The sequence below is a fragment of the Mastigoproctus giganteus genome, chromosome 6 (assembly GCF_048544385.1).
Source record: "Mastigoproctus giganteus isolate SK-2022 chromosome 6, ASM4854438v1, whole genome shotgun sequence".
In the NCBI taxonomy this organism is placed as follows: domain Eukaryota; kingdom Metazoa; phylum Arthropoda; class Arachnida; order Uropygi; family Thelyphonidae; genus Mastigoproctus; species Mastigoproctus giganteus.
The window spans coordinates 126,136,740-126,164,106 of record NC_143580.1 but is presented as its reverse complement, the minus strand read 5'-3'; the positions used below and the strand labels follow the sequence as shown (position 1 = coordinate 126,164,106).

The 27,367-nt window shown below is 36.0% G+C and overlaps 1 protein-coding gene across 2 annotated transcripts in view; it reads left to right on the top strand.

The window, feature by feature from the left end:
- The window catches only part of Dhc64C (dynein heavy chain, cytoplasmic), a 1,460,071-nt gene that overhangs the window by 1,168,309 nt on the left and 264,395 nt on the right, over nt 1–27,367 (top strand). For both annotated transcript variants that reach the window (XM_090376486.1, XM_090376487.1), the window contains exons 73-74: nt 19,050–19,215; nt 27,206–27,340. In XM_090376486.1, coding sequence (XP_090232612.1) covers nt 19,050–19,215; nt 27,206–27,340 — 301 coding nt within the window. The remainder of the gene's footprint in view (nt 1–19,049; nt 19,216–27,205; nt 27,341–27,367) is intronic.

Sequence of the window (27,367 nt, the reverse complement as noted above, 5' to 3'; positions counted from 1 at the left end):
CTTCAGAGTTACATGAAACACACACCTTAGAAAACTCAGAAAAACTACTTATCTAGTCTGATGGCTCCAAAACAGATGAAGCCGTAGGTGCTGCAGCAATTTCTTCTACCTTCTCTATATCTGTATCTCTTCCTACCGAATGCAGTATGAATACCGCAGAATTATATGCAATAAAACTGGCCCTAGATAATATAAGTAAGCAGCATTTCAAGCAAGCATTGATATATACAGACTCCTTAAGTGCAGTCACCGCCATTTAGTCTGCTACTTCTTCTTTCCACCATCCCATTCTGAAACAGATCCGGTACAGATTATATCAGTATCAAACATCAGATCAGTTGGTCACCTTCTGCTGGATCCCTGGTCATGTTGGCATCCCAGGTAATGAACATGCAGATCATGCTGCTAAACATCCTGACAGTACGTCATTCTGCCATTTGAAAGTCCCATACACTGATTATAAATCCACTATCGAAACAGCATGTAGGACTCAATGGTCAGAACTGTGGCAAACATAAGTCAATAATAAACTATTCCAGATTAAAAAAGAACCTCAGCTATGGACTTCTAGTTTCAGTAGAAGCAGGTGAGAAGAAAGCATTTTGGCAAGACTTCAAATTGGTTATTCTTATACAATGCATCTGTTTTTGCTTATGGGAGAGAATCCTCCTCAATTGTCTCATCTGTGAGACCCAGCTAATAATTAAACATTTTCTTATAGAATGCCCTCAGTACGCAACTATCTGAAAATCCAGTTTCTATTCCTTATCTAATTTACAGGAACCTCTAACTTTATTACACATACTTGGCAAAAATGCAAATTTTGAAAAACTATTTCAATACTTGAAACGCATAAAGTTATATAACAATCTATGAGAGACATAATATACCATTTTTGGCCATAAGAAATTCATGAACAGGCACAATATGGCCCCAGGAGGCCAAAAATCCTCAATTACAACAACTGGCAAATAAATTAACCAGAACTGTCAAACCAAAACATAATTCGGGCCAAGAGAATCTTAGTTAAAAGGGATGGCTCATTACTTCCAACTAGAAACATAATACTAAAATTTAATCACTAACTTCCTTAAAGGCCAGATATTTAAACTGTCATGTCCGACCGTATATACCGAGCCTATCAGATCTTCAAATGACAAAAATTTGGGCATTCACAGGCAGTATGTGCTTCATGTGGGTCTAAAGATCATATCCATACTGAATGTTCTGCACAATCTTTAGTGTCCAAACTGTAAAGGCAACCACTCCACTTATTCCAAAGACTGCAAAACATGGAAAAGAGAAAAAATTATTCAAAAGTACAAATCTGATCATAAAGTTACCTTTCTCAAAGCAAAGAAACATGTATTACCAATTACAGTAACACGCTCGTATGCAGCAACTGTCCAACAACCCAATGAGATATCTGCTATTACCACCACTACCACTGCAGTTCAAACGAAAAGGGGTAAAACATTCCCGTTACAGTCCCTCCCAACATCTCTATTGCTGATTGGGCTTGCTCAGTTTTAACTCCATCACTAAAGTTATTCTGTCATTCAAATTCCAATCAAGCCATTGACACACCAGTTACAATTCAGCCAGATGGATCTTCCACTTCACGGCCAACGACAAATGTTAAAGATATAGAAACGGGAGACAAACCCTCTGTCCATGATCACACAGATACATATGAAAAAGAAGTCTTTGAGGAACCAGTCTTAGAAATATATGCTGAGGAAGAGATGGATGCTCATACATATTTCCCCAAAACACAAAAGGCCTGAACTAAATAAGTAGACCACCATTCGAAAAAGACTGACACAAATACGAAACACAATATAATGTGTACAATAATACAATGGAATTGTTGAGGTTTCTGCAGTAACGTGAATGACATTCGTGACTTTATTGACAAATATCATCTGATAGGTGTCTGCCTTCAAGAAACAAACCTAACTCCAAAAGTAAACATAGCAGTGAACCGTTGTGGTATCTGCAGACAAAACCGATTTCCTTCCAGTGGAGCACATAGCAGAGTGGCTTTTTTTTTTTTTTTTTTTGACTCCAGAATTCGATGAAAATGCCTCCAACTGCAAACATCTTTGTAAGTAGTTTCAGTATGAGCCTCCGTCCAGTTTACATTTTCACTAGTCTCAATTTATCTTCCTCCAAATTAAGACTGTGCATACATAGATCTTGAAGCATTGGCGACACAGCTACCACCCCAGTAGTTATGATGCGAGATATAAAATGTACATCATCCCCTGTGGGGGTCTCAATACCAACACAAACATGGAAAATTCATCGAGAGGTTATTGGAAGAACAGAATCTCTCACTCCTTAGCACTGGAGTAGCAACATACATCCATTAACCTCAGCCATTGACTTTTTCATATGTTCACCAGTTCTATACCCACTTATTGAATGGTCAATCCTGAACAATCCACTTAACAGCGACCACCTCCCTGTGGTTTGCAAAATATTAACAAATGATATTACACATTACGATGGCCAAAAAAGATGGAGATTTCATAAAGCTGACTAGACAAAATATACAACTCTTGCTACAATGGACAAACACTGAGCCATGCTGAGGGTAAGGCAAACGAGGCTTTTGCCTCATGTTAAAAGTTGAAAGGGGCACCAAAATGGAAAATTAAATAATTCTAACGTTTTCGATTTTATGTTTTGATTATTATTCCAATCTGTTTATCGTCTGCTTTTGCGAGACGAAAATCTTTGTCGTCTATTATACAGATTCCGAGCTCTGCACGCCACTGCTATTTTGGGCATCCCCGTGGTTGTTGCTCCACTGGTTGTCATTTTTATATCATCAGTTACTTGTGTCCAGATAAAGTTATTTTCAACGTTGTTGAGCGTAAATGCTCTACTTCTATGGAAGATACACAATTTAACAGGTTTTTTTTTTTTTTTTTTTACGTCCTTTTATTTTTATTAAAATGTGTACCAGAAGTGTATTTTAAATAAGTCATATTTTTTTAATTAAATTTTTTTAAATTTTATTTTAGAGGAGGACAAATTTTTCATTCTTGCCTCAGTTACTAAAATCGCTCGGTATAGCCCTGGATGAACAAATCACTTCTCAGCCAATAGACAATGCTATAACTCATGTCACAAACCAAACATTAATGGCAGCTGAAGCTACAATCCCTCGGTCTTCTGGAAAATATTATGAACATGCCACATCGTGGTGGAATGATGAATGCAGTTTGGCCAAGAGAGAGAGAGAGAAGAACAAAGCTTGGATTCTTTTCCGAAAGTACCCTACCTCTGCCAATCTCATAAATTTTAAAAAAGTAAGAGCTAGAGCCAGATATATCCGGTGTAGGAGTAGAATGGATTCACGGATATGTTTTGCCCTCACAATTAACAGTAATACAGATACTCGTATTATATGGAGCAAAATCAGACAACTTAATGGGAAATATCTTTCAGTAACAACTCCGCTAATAAACTGGAATGGACAGGAGATCAACTCCAAGGAAATCACAGGCATACTTGCAGCTACTTTCACAAATATATCAGCAGTATCAGCATATATCCCATCCTTTCAGAAAATTAAATCTGTAGCTGAAAAATACAAACTAAACTTTAATAGCAGCCAACAACTCCCATATATAGAATTGCAAAAAGCTCTAAGTCAAGGAGGAATGCAGCAGGACCTGATGGCATTCACTATCAAATGATATAGCAACTTAGTCAAAAAATCTCTAAAGGAATTACTTATATTATACAACAAAATTTATATCAAAAACTGTTATCCAAACTCCTGGCCTCCTTTGTAATTGCCTTTCCTAAATCTGGGAAAGATCATACGATCACCACAAATTATCGACCAATAGCTCTAACAAGTTGCCTTAGGAAACCCTAGAGAAAATGGTGAACAACCGATTAACCTGGTTCTTGGAAACATAATGCACTAAACATAAATCAATATGGCTTTCGTAAAAATAGATCATCTCTGGACCCCATAAAAAAAGCAGAGGCAAATATTCGCAATGCTTTTCTAAGGAATGAGCATCTAATTATGATCAGTCTTGACATAGAGAAGGCCTTTGCACTACTTGGCAATACGGCATTTGGAACGACTTCCATAATATTGGTTTTCATGGACACCTACCAGTCTTAATACAAAATTTTCTTCAGCTCAGAACTTTTCAAGTAAAATATCAAAACAATCTATCAGAAACATACTCAGGAAAGAGTTCCTCAAGGTTCAATGCTGAGTGCAACTTTGCAATAAAAATAAATTCTATTACAAAAGACTTACCAAACACAGTTGAAACATTCGTTTTTGCAGATGACATTTCCGTTTCATGCCATTTACGAAACATGAGTATGATTGAAAGGCAATTACAAAGCACAGTTTAAAAAAAAAAAAAAATTGAGTTCTGGGCAAAAAAACAAATGGATACAGAATATCATAACAAAAAACAATGGCCATACATTTCTGTAGAAAGCGGAAAATGCACCAAGATCCAGAAATAAGACTAGAAAACCAGCTGATACTTCTAGCAAATAGTTGCCTGGCCTGATTCTCGATAAAAAAATTATCTTTTTGGAACATATCAAATGCCTCCAAACAATCTGTCTGAAAAAAACTAAATATTCTCAGAGTTCTTTCTGCAATGATGTGGGGAGCTGATCGGTTAACACTACTTCGCCTATGCTGTGCTTTTAATCAGATCAAGACTAGAGTATGGAGTATTCAAGTAAGGAGACCACACCTAAAGAAAGACTTTGTTCTTCTTGAAAGGGTCCAAAGACGTGTAACTTGCCTGGTGAGATCAGCAAAAGAGCACCCATATGAGGAAAGACTTTGAATATGTGGATTGCAGAGCTTGGAAACTAAGCACCTTAGAGGAGACTTGATTGAGGTGTTTAAGGCTCTGAGAGGCATAAACAAAATGAATAAGGATGAAATTTTCATGGTTATAAATGATTCTAGAACAAGGGGCCATAATTTCAAGTTACAGGAGGAGTTGTTTAGATTTTTTTTTTTTTTTTTTTTATGAAAACCCCAAACACGAAAGGTATCAAAACCTATAGTACTTAGTACCGTGCATGGGTTGAAGGAGAAGTATGGGGGGAGGGGGATGCCGGAAACTTTGCTCTAGAGATTAAACATGGGTTTCATCACTTCAAGCCTCCAATAAGCAAAGTGGTGGTATTTCACCGTATTTCATCTACCAACTAGAGCGATGGATTGCAGTAAGCTTTATTTTAGCCAAAGAGTTATGAATTACTGGAATAAGTTACCTACATGCGTGGTAGAGGCTGACAGTTTGAGGAAATTCAAAGGTCAGCTGTATAATTATATAAGGGAGGAGGGAAATGCATAGGTTGTCCATTTCCTTTTCCCTTATTTATTATTTTAATTTTCTTATTATTTTTTTTTCTTATTATTTTGTTTTTATTTTTTTTTATTTATTATTATTTTATTATTATTTTATTTATTTATTATTATTTTTTTTTTGGCTGGTGCAGCATAAGCCATAGGCTTCCTTGCACCATGTGGCCAATACAGTCAGTCCTCATATAGCACAATAGTTGTGTTCCTAGAAACCCTCATGCAATATGAACAACAGGCCCTATGGGAAACATGGGGTTAGGTGCTGACCACCCAAGATTGAACACACATTTATAACCAAAACATTACCAAGCACAATAAATAATCGTAATAAAATACGTAAGTATTTCATTACGACTATTACGTAATAAAATATTGCTAATGCTTTTGTTTCTATCGTAAGAAAACTTGTTTTTTGTTTGATTTTCTATCCAAACAATTGACAGCCATTGCATCTCTTCCAGTTTTTTGGAAGAGATGCAATGGCTGAATTCTAATGGATTTTAATTACACTTTGAGTTGTTCCTGCTATGAAAGTTGTTTTTATTTTCTCTGCATTCTTTGTAATTCTCGGCGTTGCCTCATTTAGGTCTGTAGCACGTGCAATATCACATGGTCTTTCATTTCGCTCAAAGCGTTTCACAGTTTCATATTTTTTCGCTATCGACAGAGGCGGACTAGCTATAAGCCTTACCGGGGAAACCCCGGTGGGCCAGAGGCTGGTGTGATTTTGGCCATAAACCATAGTATGAGGCCACTATAAATTTTCCCAGGTAAGAAATTTTGACTCAGTCCGCCTCTGTTTATTGATATTGCTTTTCTTTTTCTCTCCGAATCTGCAGTGTCTTCACCAGGACGCTTCCTTTTCACACCTTTTAAGTATTTTACTCATTTTTAGGGAACAAAGCACAATTACAAAAGAAGGAAGCATGCTTGATACACATACACAAAGCTGTGCGCTTGTAGCAACTGAATAAACAACACCGTCAAGGTAGAGATACACTATTAACACCTCCCATTTTACTGAAGCACATTTCTAGGGGTTACTACCATAAAACAATTTCCAGTTGCGTTTCTGCTAATGGAATCTGTTATAAACTGGTAGTAAACTCGATAGTAAAAATAGATAAACTGGTAGTAAAATCCGATCTAATTGCATTTGCGATTATGCCGATAGCTGGAATTGTGTTGGTTTTTACGTTATTATGGTGAAATGTGTTTCCCCTCCACTGATATAAAAAAAACATAAATACATTTTCAGAATCTTCTCTTCATTCCTATCGTGTTGCATTCGGTTGGGGTGATACTGCCATTTCTTGTAAACACAAAGGCGAATCATGCATAAGCGAATTCCGTTCGTGTTATGTAAGATATCGTTCCCCTATTTATAAATCATGTATGATTGAATTCGTGTAATGTAAACACGTGTTATACGAGTACTGACTGTACTAATACTATGGAGTCCCTGTGTATAGCTCGTGTAGACAGTGTCATCAGATGGCTTGATTCTATACATCATAGTGTGTTACGAATTTCCTTAGGGGCATACAGAACATCTCCTGTACAAAGGTTATATGCGGAGGCTTGTGAGCCTTTGCTATATCTCCGAAGGCAGTTTAATACTGCTATTAAACTATGACATTAAAATCCGAAGCCTTCCTCATCCTTGGCAGTATCTCTTCAATCCACAGTGGGAGAACCTCTACAGCAATAAACCCACAGTAAATAAACCAGCTGGAATACAACTAAAACTAGTTTCAAAATGGGGCCTAATCTTTGACAACGTATATGAGGATAATAGCATAACCAAGTCACCATGGCACGCTTTCACGCCAAACTGTGACACTTATTTTAAACAGTGGGGAAAAAGCACTGGCAAATTTCAACATAAAATGGATGCATGCAGCCCACTCATCACAGTTTTCTGAATATCTTCAAATACAGATTATACAGATGGCTCTAAAACAGATATCAAATTGGGTGCTTCAGTGGTCCTTCCACTGTCAGATCACAGCTACTCCCAAACGAATGCAGTAGCTATTCTGCTGAGCTATTCGCCATACTACTAATAGCCTTAAAATACATTGAATCCTCTCCTCTTCTGAAACATTTCATATACACAGATTCACTAAGCATAATACATGCTCTCCAATGAAAGCAGACACTATCACATCCCATCCCATCTTTCACCAGATACAAGCTCACCTTTTGAAGATCAAAAGCAAAAGAAGGCATGTAAATTTCTGTTGGACCCCAGGACATGCAGGCATTGATGGTAATGAAGGTGCTGCTCAAACAGCAAAGAATCCTATAAACAAATACAAACCTGAGGGTTTACAAAGTTCCACATTCCAATTACAGAACTGTCATCAAACAGATTCTCAACATTTAGTGATGACAAATCTTGCAAAATCAACCAAACAAACTTTTTCAAATAAAACATGAACTTGAGCCATGGAATTCGTCTCCATAAGAATCAGCACAAAGAAGTCATTCTAACAAGACTGGGCATTGGACATACACAACTCACACACATTTGTACTTACTCACAAAAGCAAATCCTCCAGAATGTCTCCACTGTTCTTGCCAACTCACTGTGAAACATTGCCTTGTAACAGCGTTTCCCAAACTTTTTTAGTCACGTAACACGTTTCATCTCACAACATATTCACGGAACACTTGCAAAACACAAGTTTAACGGGAGCCAAAGAACTGTTGCTAATACTTTATTGCATATGATACACTGTGCATCAGGAACATCTTTATTTCCAATGCATGTAAAGCCGAAATTCAAATAACTCCTTATCCTTTCGTTTTGGTCTTTTTTTAGTTGGTTCCTGGTGTTTCACTTTGGATTTTTGGGGAACAAAAGGCTGCGATTGTTCATGGTCACATATTTCAAAATACTAATTATCAAAAAAATTTATACAAGTGAGTTTATTTATGGTATCGGTTCGCTTCCTCCTCTCCTTAAACCCCATGTACTCCACACTGAATCGCATATGAATGGCATACTAGATCACCACCTTGCTACTTTTTCATAGGTATCATTACCTCTATGCATACTTCTCTATGCAGAGCCTGCCAAAATAAAGTGTTCCATGGTCTGTTTGATTATTAGTCTATGCCAGTATATTAATAACCGAAAAAAAAAATATTTTAAATATTATAATGACACAAAAGTGGTGTATGCTACAAATAAGCAAAATTTATTATTATTATTTTTTAAATTATTAATTACGATTTTTTGCAGAATACAGTTTGAGAAACGTTGCCTTATAGAATGTCTACCATACCACATGGTGTGACAAACAGCCTTCCATCCTCCTATAAATATTCAGGATTCCCTGACTTGATCACAAATCATAGGTGATAACTCCAACATTGAAAATGTATTTACTTATTTGAAACTAATACAGTATTTCAACCAGATATAATACTAATAGATAGGCACAATATGGCCGAAGTTGCTTTTGTGCAAAAAAATTAAATACAGCCTTTGAGAATTCAATTGGACGAGATTTAGAGCCCTAGTCACATTGATGTTTCCAGTCGGGCCCATAGTTGGTCCTAGATTACACAAGCTTAATCATATTTTTATAACGGGCATTTATCATCCCTGATAGTACAGCAATAATCAATCAGCTATGCTGCCTTACAGGTAGCACATTTTGTCTGCTGATTTTTATTTTTGCAGTTCTTGTAATCATGGCAAGGTAATGCATAGTAACCACAGACAGGAGTTTTCTGACTGCTGTCTCTGGCAGTATGACCGTATTTATGGCAGTTGATAACCTTTGCATAGGAAAGTGCTCCCTGAATCTCTGACTGGTCCACCCAGCAAAAATTCACTGTTGTCCTTGTAAGCTTTCCATATTCGGGATGATAACTCCACTATGACATTAAGTTGTCTGTTCTTTATACCCTTAGTTCCTCTCTTTAAGGAAATTTCTCTTGCAAATTCTTCAATTGAGTGTAATTCACAAAAATTGTTATAATGCAGATCTCTCATTAGTTCCCTTTCTGGAGTTGACTGTGTTATATCAAATATTAATATATTCAGTTTTGTATCCTGAGGTTTTTCAGACTCTAACCCTAGTTTCCTGATTTCATGGTGGTTGTCTACTTTTATATCTTTGTTATCCGCTTCAAGTATGACTCCATTGTTCCTTATTTTTCTTAAGTTATTCACCATTATATCTTTTAGTTGAGGCTTTAGTTTTGTCATGACTGTGTCTGACAGCTTCATTTGTGTTTAGGTTTGAATCCTCCTTAGGTTTTAATATGATAATGTTTGTGTCCTTTGTGGTTGCTTCCTTATTTTGTTGTTCCTTGGTTTGGTTTTGTAGTTTCGTTTTTTGTACTGGCCTTAGTCAGTTGTCCATAGGTCATGGTGTTTATTTCCTTAAAACTATCCTTTTCCTCTTTAGTGACTTCTAACTTAGTTTTTAGAACTTTGTTTTCTGTTTTCTCTTCTATTAGTTGTTGTCTAATGTTGTCTAGAAATTTACTATTGTAACCTAATTGCTGAGGTAATTCTGTTGATTTGATTGTGCATGAAATCTTCAAAGAACAATTGAACCTCTTTTGCCTGTTTCACAGGATCTACTGTGTTGTTCAGGTATTAAAATTTTTTCTGTTCCTCGGTTTTTTTTGTTTCACTTTCATTATTCTCCTTGGTTTCTTTAATTTCCCCATGGGCTTTCCCTTTTTTTTTTAGCTTTCATAATGCTAAGGAGGACAATTTTCTAGATCAGGGGTGAGGAACCCTTTTAGTACCAGGAAAATTGCAAGTGCATAAGACCCTGTGGAGGCGCATCCTTGCGAGAAAAATAAATAATCTTAAATGCATTAAATACCGAATAATAATGAATCTTATATGCTTTAAATACCGAAACACCAATGACACCACAGTTATAATGTTTTAATTTTAATGAAACTGTTACCTTTTCCCTTAATGAGAAGGTTGGCTATGCTTTGCTTTGAAAAGCTCAGATTTTAGATGGCACTGATGATGCAGCAATTCTTAGTTGGTTTCCAAGATTATCATCCATAAGTCTAGCATGCAAATGGTTCTTAGCTAAATTTAACATTGAGTAAAACTGTTCACATCGGTAAGTGGTAGAAAACAGTGATGCAATTTTCAATACATGATTCCTCAAAGTTGAATATTTTTCAGTATCTACATAGCATTTTTAAGATTCCAAAATAGATACACTATTAAATTTGGGTTTAAGAGTATTATTCTAGTTGCAAGGGATCAGGAGCTTCATCTGGCACCACATCAAAATGAATTTTGCACATTCTTATAGTGAGTTCATGATTACGTAAATCTTGAAAAGTCTTTTGAAATTGATTCAAAAGATTGGAACACTGCGGCATACTCACTATCGATTCTGGTTTCAGTTCTTTCATTGTTGGAAAGTGTACCATGCAGTATTTTTTTTTTTTCGGTTGAGTTATGAACAATTGCAGCATTGATTCAAAACTCCTGATATTGACAAAAGAAGAGAGGTAATAAGCTGATTTGGCCCTTGTAGTTTGAAATTTAAATCATTTAAGTGGCTAGTAATATCTACTAAAAACGCCAAATCACATAACTACTTTTGGTCCTCTAAATGGGAGAGCCTTTAATCTCCATGATGAATTCCACTTCATCTTTCAGCTTATAGAAGTGCTTGAGCATGCACCCTTTACTTAGCCAGTGAACCTCACAATGGTACAATAAATCGCCATATTCCACTTCAAGGTCCTTAAACATTTCTTTGAATTCTCTGTTGTTCAGTCCCTTATTTTTTATGAAGTTAATACATTTTGTTACTACTTTCATGACATTGGTCATTCTTAGAGAATGTGCACATTAATTTTGTTGATGAATAAGACAGTGACACACTATTAACACATTAGATTCCAATTGACAGCTCTCCAATTCTTTCTTAATTAAAGCAACGAGTCATTTTTTGAGATCCTACTATAGAAGGCGCACCATCTGTAACTACACCGCTCAGTTTTTCATAGGGAAATGGAAATCACTTATTGCTGATTTGATTTCAGAAAAGAGGTGTTCACCTGTGGTAGTCCAGTACATCGATTTTAAAGAAAAATAAATCTTCACATATCATAAAGTTTACCTTTGTCCCACGTACTGTATTTGCCAAATGTACTGTATTTGCTATATCTGTTGTCTCATCTACAGCTATGGAATAAAACACAAATTCTGATGCTGCTTGTTTCAAGGATACTTGGATGTTGTTAGCCATGTCTCTTATACAGCCAGAAACTGCCCTCCATGATAAACTAATATTCTCAAACATTCTTACTTTTTCTGAAGTTAAAATTCATGCAATAGCAACTATACACTCTTTAACAAACTTGCATTCAATGTGTGGTTTTAGTTTCTTTGCAATTAGCTCACACACTTCATAACTTGCTTGCATTATGGATATATTTTCATGAATAATGAAAATAGATTGCTGTTTGCATAAAGAATCTTTTAAAAATGTTAGCTTGTCTAAATGCAGAGTCTCTTTCAATTTTGTGTATTCCTTATGTTTGGTCAATTAGTAGCATTCAAGATTGTACTTTTTATAAACTGCAGCCGATTCTTTACAAATGAGACGCACACACTTTCCATTTATTTTCATCAAACAAAAATAACTTTCGCCTGCAGCTCATCTTCTTTTGTTATTATTAGTCATTGCAGAAAGGGGTTACTTTTATGCACTTTACAATATTGACTTAAATAGAACTATACAATTGAACTATAAATGTTGCCAGCATTCAGTGATGCAAACAACAAAGACAAGTGTCCCCAGGGGCTCACATCTGGTGAGTATGGGCTTAGCACACCCAGGGTCCTGAGCTGGATATCATCATTCTTCTCTTTCCTGATGATTCCCTTCTATTTCTGACTCTTGTTCTCTCCCTCTCTCTCTCTCTCTCTCTCTCTCTCTGGGTAATTCAGATTTTTTTTTTTTTTTTTTGGCTGGTGCAGCATAAGCCTCAGTCTTCCTTGCACCATATAGCTAATAATAATAAAATTTAAATCAATACTCACTATCTATCACCAATAACAAGACCTAATAAGACAGAGCCAATGCTTGCAAGCGTGGTTTTTGGGAAACAAATGCTAAATTCAAATTGGCTGTAATAATGGTGTGACTATTCAGACTCATGATTAATGTCACAAGACTGTTACTATTAATGCTGGAAAGGATGCAAGAAAGCAAAGCTTATATAGCACCAACAAAAAAGAAAAGAAAAACTTTACAGCTAACAGGAATTTATTTAAATTAAACGATTGTTTTGCCCTTAAAGCTTATGCCATTTTTTCACATGCCGTTTTAGAGGACTTCGTCAGCGGTGATTTCGAATTTGACTGGGGGCGAAATTTTGCTGGCGGGCGAGAGGTTTCCCACCCCTAACCTAGATCATCATTTGCATAGTCATTGTTGGGGATTCTTTCCCTGAGAATTCTTACTTCAGTCTAAGGGATTTCCTCCAATTTGTTATTCATGTTTTGGTCAGTGTGTTTAGCGTCAAATGGCACCAGGGGTTTCTTCCATCTCCACCCATGTCCACTCATGTTTTGGTCATTATTCTTTTTTTCCATTTCAATTTTTAACCTGGGTCTAATTTAAATATTGGACTTAGTGCATCATGACCTTAGTTGCCCATGCATCATAAAAACCAAACCAAACCAAATCCATTTCAATTGATTTAACTACTTTCTCTTTGCAATTTCACAGTTCCTTCTTGTAATGAATTCATCTATATATTTTTTGTGGCATTTATGCTATTAGAATCGTTTGGGACAATTTCTGTTTTAGCAGAAAGCCTGTCTTTTTTAAATATTGGACTTGGTGCATCATGGCCTTAGTTGCCCATGCCCCATAAAAACCAAACCAAATCCATTTCAATTGATTTAACTACTTTTTCTTTGCAATTTTACAGTTATTGTTGTAATGAATACAACAATATCTTTTTTGTGGCATTTTTTTTTAGCATTCTAATAGCATTTTTATTCTATTAGAATCGAATTTTGGGACGATTTCTGTTTTGGCAGAAAACATTGGCTAACAAAGAAAGGTACTTCTAATTGTAATAATATGCTAAATTGGGAGTCAGTAAAAACTTACCCGTCCGAATAACAGGTAATCCAGGTATTTTATATCCTAGAATAATTAAATTTGTTAGATTTTTGAGCTGTTGGAAAATCATTGATTATGCCAGTTTAATCACTAGTGTTGTAGCAATCATGCTTAACAAGAGCAGGTTAAAAAATCCAAAAATAGACTAACTATAGTACAATTAATAACCTTTCTTGAGTATTACTGATTATCTGTAAGTGAGCTGAGATGTTCAAAATCAATAGTTGAAAGCAGGAAAAGGAATAAAAAAAAATCTTCAAAGTCAGTTCACTGTCTGCTGTTTAGTATCAAGTGGAGCTTTGTGCAGGCATGTCCATTCTCCTCTGTGACAGCACCTTCCATTTGTTGCTCAATGTCTTTGTTCAGTTGAAGTCTCCATATTTTAAGCACAGTATTCTAAATGTGGTTTTACAATTGCCTTATATATTGGGATTATCACCTATCTCTACAGAATAGCATTCGATAAATCATTGATAGGACACTGGGCTTTCCTGGCTCCCTGTATGCACTGTTCAGAAAATATCTTATCTGCCTGTATTGTAACTCCCAAATCCCTTTCCTCCTCTACTGTTTTTAATCCAACCCCACAAAATGTATAATTTATTTGTAGGTTGCTATTCCCCAAGTGTAAGATCTTGCATTTAGCAGCATTAAAACATAGCTTCCACTTTTCTGACCATCTTTGAAGTCTGATCAACTCATTTTGAAGGACCGCTGCTTGGCACTTATCTTTAACGACTCTACCAATCTTTACATCATCTGAAAGGCGCCTCCGTAGCCAGGTGGGAAGGAGCAGCAGTGCGTAGCGCACGCTTCTTGATTAGACCGGGGTTTGAGCCCGTCACCACCAAATACGGAGGATGCGGAAAGGTCAAGGAATGACCACCGCATATCCCGGAGCAATATGGCCTTAGTTGCTAATGCTCCTAAAAAAAAAAAAAAAAAAAAAAAAAACATCATCTGAAAATTTTGACATTACACCTTTTATCCCTTCATTGATGTCATTTACGAATATGAGAAACAGCAGTGGTCCAAGAACTGATCCTTGAGGAATATATATTAATCACAACCCTCTGCCTTCCATTATGCAGCCACTCAGCAATCCATCTTAGAATCTCACCAGTAATCCCAACCTGTTCAAGCTTATACAGCAATCTCTCATGGGGTACTGAGTTAAATGCTTTGCTAAAATCCAAATAAATTCCCTCAATCCAGCTCATGAGTGACTCTGTCAAAATAGCCTACTAAATTAGTTAAGCATGATTCACCCTTAACAAAGCTATGTTGTGTGCCCTTCAGAAAAATTTATATCTATCTAAATGTGCCTAGATTGCACTCTTAATCACTGTCTCTAAGATCTTTCCTACCACCGAAGTCAAACTAAGTGGTCTGTATTTACCAACTTCACTCTTAGAACCGCTTTTATGTATTTTAGATACATTGGCACTTCTCCAGTCCAAAGGAATTTCTCCTGCATCTAAAGATGCCTTCATAATTAACCTCAATGGTTCAATACACTCCCTCGCACGTCCTCTCATAAATACAGGGTATATGTCATCAACTAAGGGAACCTTACTTGCCTTTATGCTCAAACATGAACAGTTTTCTAATAAACAATCATCTGTAATTACGACGTCAATAATTTCATATGGCTCAGACTCACTCACTTGCCATTTCTCACCATGAAAGGTCTTTCTTCAGAAAAGCTTTCCATATAGTGCCTAAAACTGTCAGAGTTCCCTCTTCTGAAGTTAAAACCCATGCCTTTACCTTTAACTACTGCAACATCTTTCTTCAGCTTCCGGGTGATGATTTCATGATCACTTCCTGACAATGGTTCCTGTACTTTAAGCTCTGTGATATCATCTGAATCATTAATAATGATGAGGTCAAGAATATTCTCACCCCTAGTACTTTCTCTAACATGCTGTTACAAATAATAATCTAGTTTAATTAAGAACGTTTTTTCCCCCCTGGTGAGTTTCCCTCCCACTTATGCCCATTAATCTAGGGCAGATTTAAGTCACCCATTTGGAACACAATATTCCAAATGTGGTGGGCATGCTTGACACCACACAGATTCTATGTTGGCAGATGTAACTTCAGACTCAGCAAAAGCTCTTATTGCATTCAGGCTGCTTTTGATAAGAAGTGTGACCCCTCCATCCCTTGTATCTCTCCTAGATACATTATACATACCGTAGTGGAACTCATCATCACCTATTTCATTTAGACAAGACTTCAGTTATAGCTCAGACACAGCATGGTTTTGTTAAGGGGAAGTCTTGCCTGACCAACTTGATTGGATACTATGATGCAGTCACAAAAGAACTGGATGCAGGGAATAACTTTGATATTATATACTTGGATCTTAGAAAGGCTTTTGATACTGTTGCACATGGAAGACTGCTACACAAATTGGAGCAGTGTGACATTGGAGGCAAATTGCTGCTATGGATAAAGGGGTGGTTGAGGGGGAGAAGACAGAGAGTGGTAATCAATGGACACTGCTCATCGTGGACTGATGTTATTAGTGGAGTCCCTCAGGGCTTAGTGTTGGGTCCATTATTGTTTTCTGTATTTATAAATGATATTGATGATGGTATATCGGGCTTAATGTCCAAGTTTGCAGACGATACAAAGGTTGGCAGGGTTGTCAAGGACACTACTGACACTATGCTGCTGCAACAGGAAAGGTTGAGCAGATTGGGCTGAGAGGTGGCAAATGAAGTTTAACATTGACAAATGTAAAGTACTACACATGGGAAACAGCAACCCCAGAGCAACGTATCAACTCTGTGGTACTACACTGACAGTGGTAGAGAATGAAAGGGACTTGGGGGTGGTTGTGCAGGCAGATATGAAGTTCTCTGAGCAGTGCAGACGGGCTGCAAGAGTAACTCATGGAGTATTGTCAATGATATACAGGAATTTTTCCAGCAGGGATAAGGAGGTGATTATTCCATTGTATAAGGCGATGGTCAGGCCACACCTAGAGTACTGTATACAGGTCTGGAGGCTTCATTTCAAAAAGGATGTAGAGCTGCTGGAACGAGTACAGAGAAGGGCAACAAGATTAGTGAATGGAACAAAGGGGTGGGGTGCTCTTACGAAGAAAGGCTTAAGTTTTGCAAATTACAGTGTCTGGAGACTAGGCACCAGCGAGGTGATCTGATAGAGGTGTATAAAGCCTTGAATGGTTTAAGCATGCTCAATGCTGATGGGATTCTTCCTCTAGCTCAGAAAAATCACCTGAGAGGGCATAAATTCAAATTGAGGAAAGACAGATGTAGGATAGACGTGCGGAAATTTGCCTTTAGCCAGCGGGTGGTTGGTTGGTGGAACAGACTTCCATCCCTTGTGGTGGAGGTTGATAGCCTAAATAAGTTTAAGGCTCAGCTGGACAGGTATTTTGAACGAACAGAGTGGTGAAGTGGAAGTGGGGTTTTTTTTTTTTTTTTTTTTTGGCTGATGCTGCATAAGCTTGCTTTCTTGCATCAAATGCCTCTACTAATGCTAATGCTATTTCCAGGTAACACCACATTTCTGTTAGCTTGTAATGCCTATTATATCAACATTAGTTGTCCTAAACAAGAGTTCAAATTCAGTCATTTTATTGGCAACACTCCTGACATTACTGTAGACACATTGGAGACTAAGTAATCTTCTATAGTTTACTACCCTGACACACTCCTTCAACTTATTTAGGGTTGTATCCCAAGCTATATATCTTTCTTCTCATTTGAAACATTGCTTCCCTCAGAATATTATGAATGTTGGCTGTTGTGGCAACAAACAGATCTCTTAAGGTGAGTGCAAGCATTACTTTGACCCATATCATCAGATGAGCATGGATCAAAATTGCCCATTCTGCCCCTCACCAATGAGCAGTTATTTGTAATTTGAGATTGATACACTCCTTACATCAGTTGCAAAGAAAAGAGTCACCAGATGAGCTAGGTCTGTCTACTAGACTAGCCTTAGAATACATGCCATAGGTTGTACAAACGTTGATGTTTGCGACTCACACCAGAAATGCCCACAGGCATTTCCGTTTGAGTCTCGAAGTGGATCTTGTAGTGACCATAATTTCAGTAAAATTTGAACTTTATAAAGATTATGAAGTTAAAATTTACAATATATTACAGTTTTTAGATATACTCGGTGGGATTCCTTCTGTAAGAGTAAGCCAAATGAAAATTGACCACCTCAGTCAGGATCAAAGAGCTTGTTCAGAGTTGGAATATCAATTTAAATGATATTTTTCAAAACAACTGTGCCTTTTCCACCTTGAACATATGTTTCTATCTCTCACAATATGCATTTTCTCCATTGGGGTAAGAATACTGTATCTCCTTGTAATATCAGATCATTTAGTTCATGCTACTCTGAATTCTCATGCCTGTTAAATTTATATACTGATGAATTGAAAACTAACAGTATGGTAGGTGCTGTGGCCATTTTTCCTTCATATGCTCTTACACCCACATTAGCATGTAGCATCTTCACTGCTGAATTAAGATTATTGAGTTTTCCATATCACCTGCCATTATTTACACCAACTCCCACAGTGCTGTCTCTGCCATAAGGAAGAATTTCTCATATTGTCATCCTTTCTTGAAATATATTCATTCCTAGCTATTCTCATGCTGCATGTCCAATCAGTCAATCATTTTTTGCCTGCTCCTTGACCATACTGACATTCCGGGAAATGAAAGTGTTAACCTTGCCACTAAACATCATTAACCCACTCTCTCCCAGCATCCTCAAGTTCCTTATGCTGGCTATAAGTCTGTCATTCGCAAAGCATGCTACAATAAATGTTCACAGATCTGGAAATGTAACACCAACAATCAGCTGTACCAGATAAAATGAGATCCAAAGGTGTGGCTGTCTGACTTCCGATGAAATAGATGAGAGCAAGTGGTATTAGAAAGACTCAGAATTAGACACACTCATCATACTCATCTCTTCCTATTCTTGGGAAAAAACCCACCCCAGTGCTCATCCTGTCACGGTGAACTTATGGTCTGTCTTTTTCTGGTTGATTGTCCCTTACATTCAACCATCCAGTCAAACTTTTTAGTCGCTCTCCATGTTGAATATCTCACATGATTTATCTCAATTCTTAGGAAATGAATCAAGTATAGAATAACTTTTAATCTATTTAAAAAGTTAGCCTATACAGGAGCATATAATTTAACAACTGTGACATTATGGTCATGCAAATGAAATATGAACAGGCACAATTCAGCCTCAGTAGCCCTTGTGTTGCTAAACCTAATGACAACAACAACAACAATGATGCCACTATATAATGACTTCAGTTACTTTACTGCATAGAAACACAATGCATTTGTACTAACTTATATATCTTAAATTTTACCACAATCGTAGGCTTTGGCTCTGAATTTTTATTAAGTATTGAAGCTTAATGTGACCTCACTTTTTCATTGGAATATCATTTAATACTTAAAATTTGAAGTTAATCATTCCTTTTAACTATTATAAAATTATACTTTTAGTGTAATAAGTACACTTGAAAAACTTAAAAATGAAGCTTCTGAGATTTCTCGCAAAGTGGAAGAAACGGATAAAGTGATGGCAGAAGTTGAGATGGTGTCTCAGCAATATCTCCCTCTTTCTCAAGCCTGTAGCAGCATCTATTTTACACTAGAGGGGTTGCATCAGGTGAGCTGCACTTCTTAGTATCTGTAGAGTATTTTTTGTTGTTTTAATATGATTTTTAGTTTCTTAATTATATACAGGGAATATACAGGACTGGACATATGCCACATGTGTTTAAGTTGGTATTGTTATTGCAAATATTGGACTGAACAATGTCAGTGAAGAAATATAAAAAGAAAATAAAAATAATCATAAAGACGACAAAATAGTAAGTAGGACAAAACATCCCCGTGATAAACAAATCTGTGGGCACAAGCTTTCTACACTGTGAGACATGACAGAGGCTTTTTATTCCTCCCTTTTTTGGCCTTTGTTGGGTTGATTATGATGTATATGTTTCATACGTATACATCATAACAGAAACACAGACCTTGCTTATTGCAGTGGCTCCTACGGTTTTGGCTGCTCACCCTTTGAAGATGTAGTTAGTCCTAAGACCTAAAATGGTCTTAGGACTAACTATTTAATAATTAACTTAACTTAAAAATAATTAAGTTAGTTAATTATAACTAACTTAATTATTTTTATGTTATTCTTAAGTTAATCTTAATTTCATTTAATTTCAGGTAAGCTGCTTTTACTTTGCAGGCATTCTCAATTTATTCTATTGTAATTATACTTGACATGTCAGCAAACCTACTCAATACAGTGATCAAATACGTTTGTCTATACAGGGTGTTTCAGTTAAACGTTTCAGAACTTCTAAGAGGGGTAGGGTACATCCTGACAACTCGAAATCATATAGCAATGTGGGGTCGGAAATGCTTTCCTGAAGCGGTGTTGTACACAGAAGCACCATAAAGAAAAGAGACCGTAAGTGAGAAATCGTTTTAATAATACATGAAAAGAAGCAAAAGGTACATGGATTACCGTAGGTACATGGATTATCAAGTAGATAGGTCTAACCGGACCTATCTACTTGATCTTTCTGCAGCAAGTATTGCCACAACTTTTGAGAGAGAACAGATTTCTGCATCGACGCAACAGACAATGTGGTTCCAACACGATGGAGCCCCTGCCCATTATAGCGGAGATGTTCGTAACTACCTGGATGTCACATTTGGTCAACAGTGGATCGGACGTGGTAGTCCCGTGCGTTGGCCTGCTCGGTCACCCGACCTATCATGTCTTGATTTTTATTTCTGGGGGTCATATGAAATCGCTAGTTTATGACACCCCTGTTGACAATGCTGAGGAGCTGGTTGCAAGAATCGCAGTAGCTGCCGAAGAAATTCGAAATTCGCCTGGAGTATTCCACAATGTTCGGATGTCCATGCGTCGGAGATGTGAGGCGTGCATTGTAGCCCGTGGAAGAAACTTCGAACACTTACTTTAATCCATGTACCTTTTGCTTCTTTTCATGTATTATTAAAACGATTTCTCACTTACGGTCTCTTTTCTTTATGGTGCTTCTGTGTACACCGCTTCAGGAAAGCATTTCCGACCCCACATTGCTATATGATTTCGAGTTGTCAGGATGTACCCTACCCCTCTTAGAAGTTCTGAAACGTTTAACTGAAACACCCTGTATATATATATTACAACAAGACAGTCATCCAAAGTGCAGCTCTAAGCTGTGCTGGGACTTTCTAGCATCTAAACAACAGGAACGTGTATTACAAATTATGTTATGGCCACCCCAATCACTTAAAATGACCAATGACTTAAACTCAATAGAGCTTTTATGGGGCCGTTAAGTCCACAAAGTCTCCCCATCTTCACAAAATTGATGGAAAACCTTGCAGTTTACTTGGAATAATGTTAGTCAAGATACTATTATAAAATTAATCGCCAGAATGCTACATCTATGTAAAGCACTGATAAAATTTCATGAAGGATATTTTGATGAAAAATTATAAATGTTAATGTTAATCGTTTCAATAGCTTTTGCTGTAAATTTTTCACTGCTTCATAAAAAAATCTTAAAATACTTTGTAGTATGTTTTTTATATCAAATCTTACATAGTCAGCTAGTTTCAAAAAAATTAATGAAAACTGATGTCATATGCTCTGATTCCAAACTTTTAGGTGGGTGTGCATGTATACAGACAATCTTGCTATCTCCTGTTAGTCACAGAGAATGAGCACCCACTTACTATAGCCAAAATGGACTCCTGGACCTTACGCAATGTCTACTAGCTAACTGAACAGAAATCCACCACCATTAACTTTTTAAAACTACTGCCTTTTCTAAACTACAGATCAATAATGTACTTATTCCATTTATCCCTACTGTTCAATTTTTGTGTAAATACAAGCTAGGAAATTGAACTTCTGAGCCCATGTAACTTTCCTTCAAACCTTTTTTTTTTTAAAGAAATTAAATATAATCTGATCTGTTTCTTCCCTATCATGGAGTGCTGTTTTATACCCTACTTCATCTCTACAGAGAGCTGTGATCAGGTCACTCTTAGACTATGGATCAGAATTTTATGATTCCACAAGGAAAAGTACATTAAAGCGATTATGAGCCATTCAACGCAGTGTTCTGAGAATCTCCCTAGGACTTTCAGATTTTAGTTGACAGTTACATTGAAGCATGTGATCCTCCATTACACTGCTACAGGAAAGCACTGTTGTTGCCATATGCTTAAAAAAATCCTCACTTGTCCCATTATAACTGGAGATCAATGTACAATACTGATTTTGATTAAACTAAACAAAAACCAGCCTGTTCCACTTAGAATCGAGGAACTTACCCAGGCTATGAAACTTTGAATTGTGCAGTGTCTTAATCAGGACTTAACATCACCGGACCTACCACCTCTGCAGTTTGTGATGATTATTTCAACACTGGGGAAAGAATACCTTATCTGACTGCCCCCCCATCACGTAGTTACGTGTTCCTTATTTTCTTTCCAATTGGGAGGCTTGCAAAATCTGGGATCAACAACTGATAAACTAGTAGGCACCACCATCTTCCCCTCTTTCATGATTTTGTTTTAATTTCCAATATCATGCACTGTATTCCATGCTGAGCTCTGTGCTATCAACCTATCCCTGGATAAGATTATTGGACTTTGTCATGCCTGCCTTAACTGACTCTCTCAGAGCTCAGAAGCACTGGGAGAGTCGGTATATATCACTATTGCTTCTCAGCAATAAGAAGCAATACCTTCTCTCCTATAGTAAAATGAATACACTCTTTGCTACTTGCTTGCATTTAATTCAACCAAACCATAATATTCTGTTACATCCCAGGGCATTCTGACACAGCAGCTAAACAACCATGTGCTACGCTTCACATTTCAAGTGCTGTTTACTGGCTATAAACTGGTTATTCATAAAGCATAATAGCTGATCATTGATCTGGAGAGGGGGTTACCGTACCCAGTAATAAACTCGATCTGATGAATTGAGATCCAATCTATGAAGCTCTGCCTTGTGACATAACTGATAAACACAGATACACACACACACACACACACACACGCGCGTGCACACACACACACACGCGCGTGCACACACACACACACGCGCGTGCACACACACACACACACACACACACACACACCTTGTTCACCTGTACTTCCTAATAAATTGCTATCCTCCTGATTGCTCATATTTTCATGTACAACTGAATGCTCATCATTTCATAGTAGACTGCCCCATCTTGTAACTTTCCACTCATACTTTACAGGCACTTCAAAATAACAGTAGTATAGTATTCACCATACAGTGCATAGGCTTTTGCTACACTGACAAAAAAAAAAAAAAAAAAAGTAGATAAGAAAATACAAATGACCCCTAGTTCTGGAATTCTTTATAACAATGAGAATTCCAGCTTCATTCATTTTACTACTCTCTCTCAGAGCCTTATAAACTTCAATCAGGTCACCTCTGAGGTGCCTGATTGCCAAGCTCTGTAGCCCCCATAATCAGTCATTCCTAATACGATAATCTTTCTGCCTATCTCACCATTCAAGTTGCCCTCTTTGCACTTTCAAGAAGCTCCATGTCTTTTTTTCAGATGAGATCTCCATACTAGAACACAGTATTCCAAATGTGGTCTAACAACTGTCTTATACAGCGGAATTATGACCTCCCTATCTCTAAATTAATTAAATAAAAATTTGCTTATTAAATGTACAACCATCACAGATTTCATCCCACCTTTTTGGAGATGATGCTTTCATAGAAGAACTTTGTACTTACTAGAATCAGAGTGGAATATACCATATCATATGATCATTGATTATAAAGTTTCTTCTTTCTACATAACCATTAGACGGACATAATTTCACCCTGGCAGCCCTTGTGTTGTTATCCCGTACAACTAGTTTAATTTAGTTACCATATGCAGAAAACCACATTGGTGGCAATATTGTACTGTCCCCCCCCCAATGCAGAACAGTGATTTACATATACACAACCTCATCCATACCACATTGGAGGAACTCAAAAGCCCAGTACACAGAGTGAAATTGTGAACTAAACTTTGAAGAATTACAAAAAAGTATCGAATATGATGAAAAGAGCCCATGTTTCTGTTCAAGAAGCTGGGCATTTTCAATATGTAATATTTTTTTTGCAGTTACGTATTATAATTATAATAATTACTTCATTTATGATAATAAAAGAATTAATAAATTTTTACTTATTAATAATTGGATTGTGTGAATTTTGAATCGTCCTGTATCTGTTTTGATCTCTCACAGTATAGATCATATTTTTGACCATGCTTGCTAAATTATGTTCGCTAATGTATTTATTTAATTTAGTTCCCTTTGCTTTATGTTACATTCTTATTTTTCTTCATTTCTGCTTGTATTCTAGAACTGCAGAAAACTTGTTTGTGAAATCAAATTTATTTTTCTTTTTGATTCAATAAAAGTTTTTCTTCAATTCAATTCTCCAATCTTTATTATTGCACTTATTCTGACCACCTCCCCCTTCCATCTTACCATTGTAACATATTTCTTGCTCTGTCTTTTTTGAGGCGGAAAAAAAACTTTGATTGTATCGGTAAGTTCATAATTTTAAAATTTCTTCTTATTTTCTTTACCAAATTGTCTGTCAGGATTACTGGTCTATGTTGCATAAAATGGTGAACATGTGAAACAGTTGCATGAATATTTCTATATAAATATAGTTAGTTTTAAATATGTTGTGTTATTTTACATTTTATTTTTTGCTAATTTTAAAATCAGTACTTAAATAAACTAAAGCAGAAATCAGTACTTAAGAATTTATTGTTCTAATAAGTTCTTAATTACTTTTAACAATACTAAATTAAGTGGAAATGGTTATTTTAACCCATTAGCAGGCAAGCCCCAAACAGTAACAAAACAACAGTGTGCCAGGCCTTTCAAAATTTTTATTGCAGTACCAATGTTTGACCTTTTGTGGATAGTTTGGTTTTATTATTATATGAGACTTATGTTTTTTAATTGAATTTTTAAATATTAAAATTGTTTTTTATTACATGTCATCTTCAATGAAACAAAACTTTTATTTTTCCACTCAAAATAAGAAGGAACTTCAAACATAAAATATAAGCATTAAAGTATTAGTTTCCTACATTTTCCAGTTTATAAATTAATACAGTAAACCCCCGCTATTCGCGGTTTCGCGTATTCACGATCACTGATTTAATATAAAATGAAACCTAAAAAAATGTGAATTTTAAAGCACCGTGAATATTATCCGCCATAAAAAAACATGGGCATGCTAAAATTATCTTTCCTGGTCAAAACAGCACTCAGTGGGTGGGTGGGGGGAGAGGGGTGAAAAAATCGCGAGCGTGGATGTTTTTCGCTAATCCTGGTTCAGTATGTGTTATGCGCTTGCAATAGAAGTTTTCGTCGTTTGCTTTTAATTTATATGCTTATAAATTAAATTGATAAATTTATCAATTTATAAATTGATATGCTTACAAAAGTGATAAATCTACCGTTTTGCAGTGTAAAAAAGACTTTTTCGAGTGTGTTAACGGACGAAAGTGACTTTATTGTGGACAAGTTCTTTCTAACCCGTACAAAAATACGGCTGCGAATAACAAGAGAAATGTGAAAATATAAGAAGGTGATGACATTAGCGAATAAAACTGAGTTATTAGACAAAATTTCTAATGGCGAAAGTGGCTCCTCACTGGCAAAACATTATAAAATCGATGAGTCAACGGTACGATCAATCAAAAAATCGGAAGAAAAAATCCGCCGTATTGTCCGTGAAAACGTGCTAATTGCTTCAAAAATTTGCTGTGTAACTCGTGATGTTAAATTAGAAAAAATGGAAAACGCTTTAAATCTGTGGATAGAAGACCAAAATAAAATTCCGTTAAGTTCACTCATCATTCGTGAAAAGGCAAAACTCCTTTATCAACACTTGAGCGAAACTGGTGATAGCACTGGCGGGATAAGTTTTTTTTGCTAGCAAAGGCACTAGTTTGAAAGATTTGTTTGAAATTTCTAATAAATATTACAATTAATATTAAATTGTTTCTTATTTTCATTTCAATGCCATATGCTTGCATTTCACTATGTACTGTCTATGTACATAGTCATATTATGAAGGTACATATAATACATACATAGACAAAATTTTAGACTAGTTTTTGTTATATATTTCATGCTTTGGAACGGGACCCCTTTATTACAATGGGAGCCATAACTCAGTATTCGCATTTTCGGTATTCGCGACATTTCTCAGGAACGTAACCCCCGCGAATAGCGGGGGTTTACTGTAATGGCACAAAATTTAAATATTAAAGTCCATGCTCTCATTTCTGTTATGAAATAAGGGCATGGAAGATTTGTGCAAGTCAAAAGAAGCAGATACTTAATTCTGCTCAAAAAAAAAAAAAAAAAAGTAAAGTATAAAGATCAAACTATTAGGCTCTTCCATTTTAGAGTTTACAAAATCATTAATTGTGCAAAATTTCAAAATTACACGTGCTTTTTTTTTTATTTTATATATTACGTACATATATATTTCTTTTATTCTAACTCCTTGCATTACTGTGTATCCTTTGTTCTTACAGTTCTTGATATGTACTCATGACTGGAGATATCATCAGTAATGTCTTTTTTCAAATAAATGATGATAATGATAATCGAGACAAGAAAACTATTTTTTATGTACTAAAGCAAATGCAGTCTATAAGTTTATCAGACAATTCTGTAGTTTTAGATTAAAAAAATAAATAAAAGTAGACTACCTATTCTCTTTAAAACCTGACAGAACACTATACAAAAATAATTATAAGAGTTGCAGGGAACAAATCCTATTGACAGCCTTGAAATATTCATAGGCTGAAACCATGCTTATATGCAAAGTGAGTGAGTAATATTAAAAATAAAGAGCTTCCTTTTTAGGTAACTCATCTCTAGCGGTGTTACTTAATAAAAAAAAAAAAAAAAAAAAAAAAATGGCTATTGCTTTTTAGTATTAGTTTAGTAAAACACATTAAACAGCAGCAGCAATCCTTATTATTAATGTCAGTATTATAAGTGCTCCAGTTCAAGGTTATCAGTAAATAACCTTGAACTGGAGTGCTAGTCATCTGATTGTGAAATGAAATTATAAACATGAAATGCAATTCGGTCCACACACCTACTAAACACAAAGTTACAAAAATGGCTCCAAAAGACTTGTTTCTTTTGTGCAAATACCATGTGTAAAGCATAAAAATATTATTTCAAAAACAATTTGACTAAAATCAGATCTATATTTAGGAAGGTAGAGAAAGTTTAGTCATTAATCTTGAACTTTTTCTTGCGAGACACCTGACAAGTCCTCTTCATGTGATGCTGCTGGGTTAAAATAAACTTGAATGGTATTCATTAAAATAAAATTTCACCATGACAATATTATCTTACTCCCCCCCCCCCACACACACACCCACTCAGAAAATTCATAACCAGGTTTTTTAGAATTTTTCCACGTTTGCAAACATTGTATTGATTCTTTAATGTAGGTGAAATTTTTTTCACAAAAAAATTACCTTTTTTTTTTCTTTTTCTTTTTTTTTTTTTATCTCCTTTTCATATAGGTCCATTTCCTTTATCAGTATGCACTTCAGTTTTTCTTGGATATGTATAACAATGTTTTAACGAGTAATCCACATTTGACTGGAGTTGTTGAGTATGGGTCTCGGCTATCCATTGTTACTTCAGACCTTTTTCAGGTATTGTGTTTTTAACTTTGTTTAGTA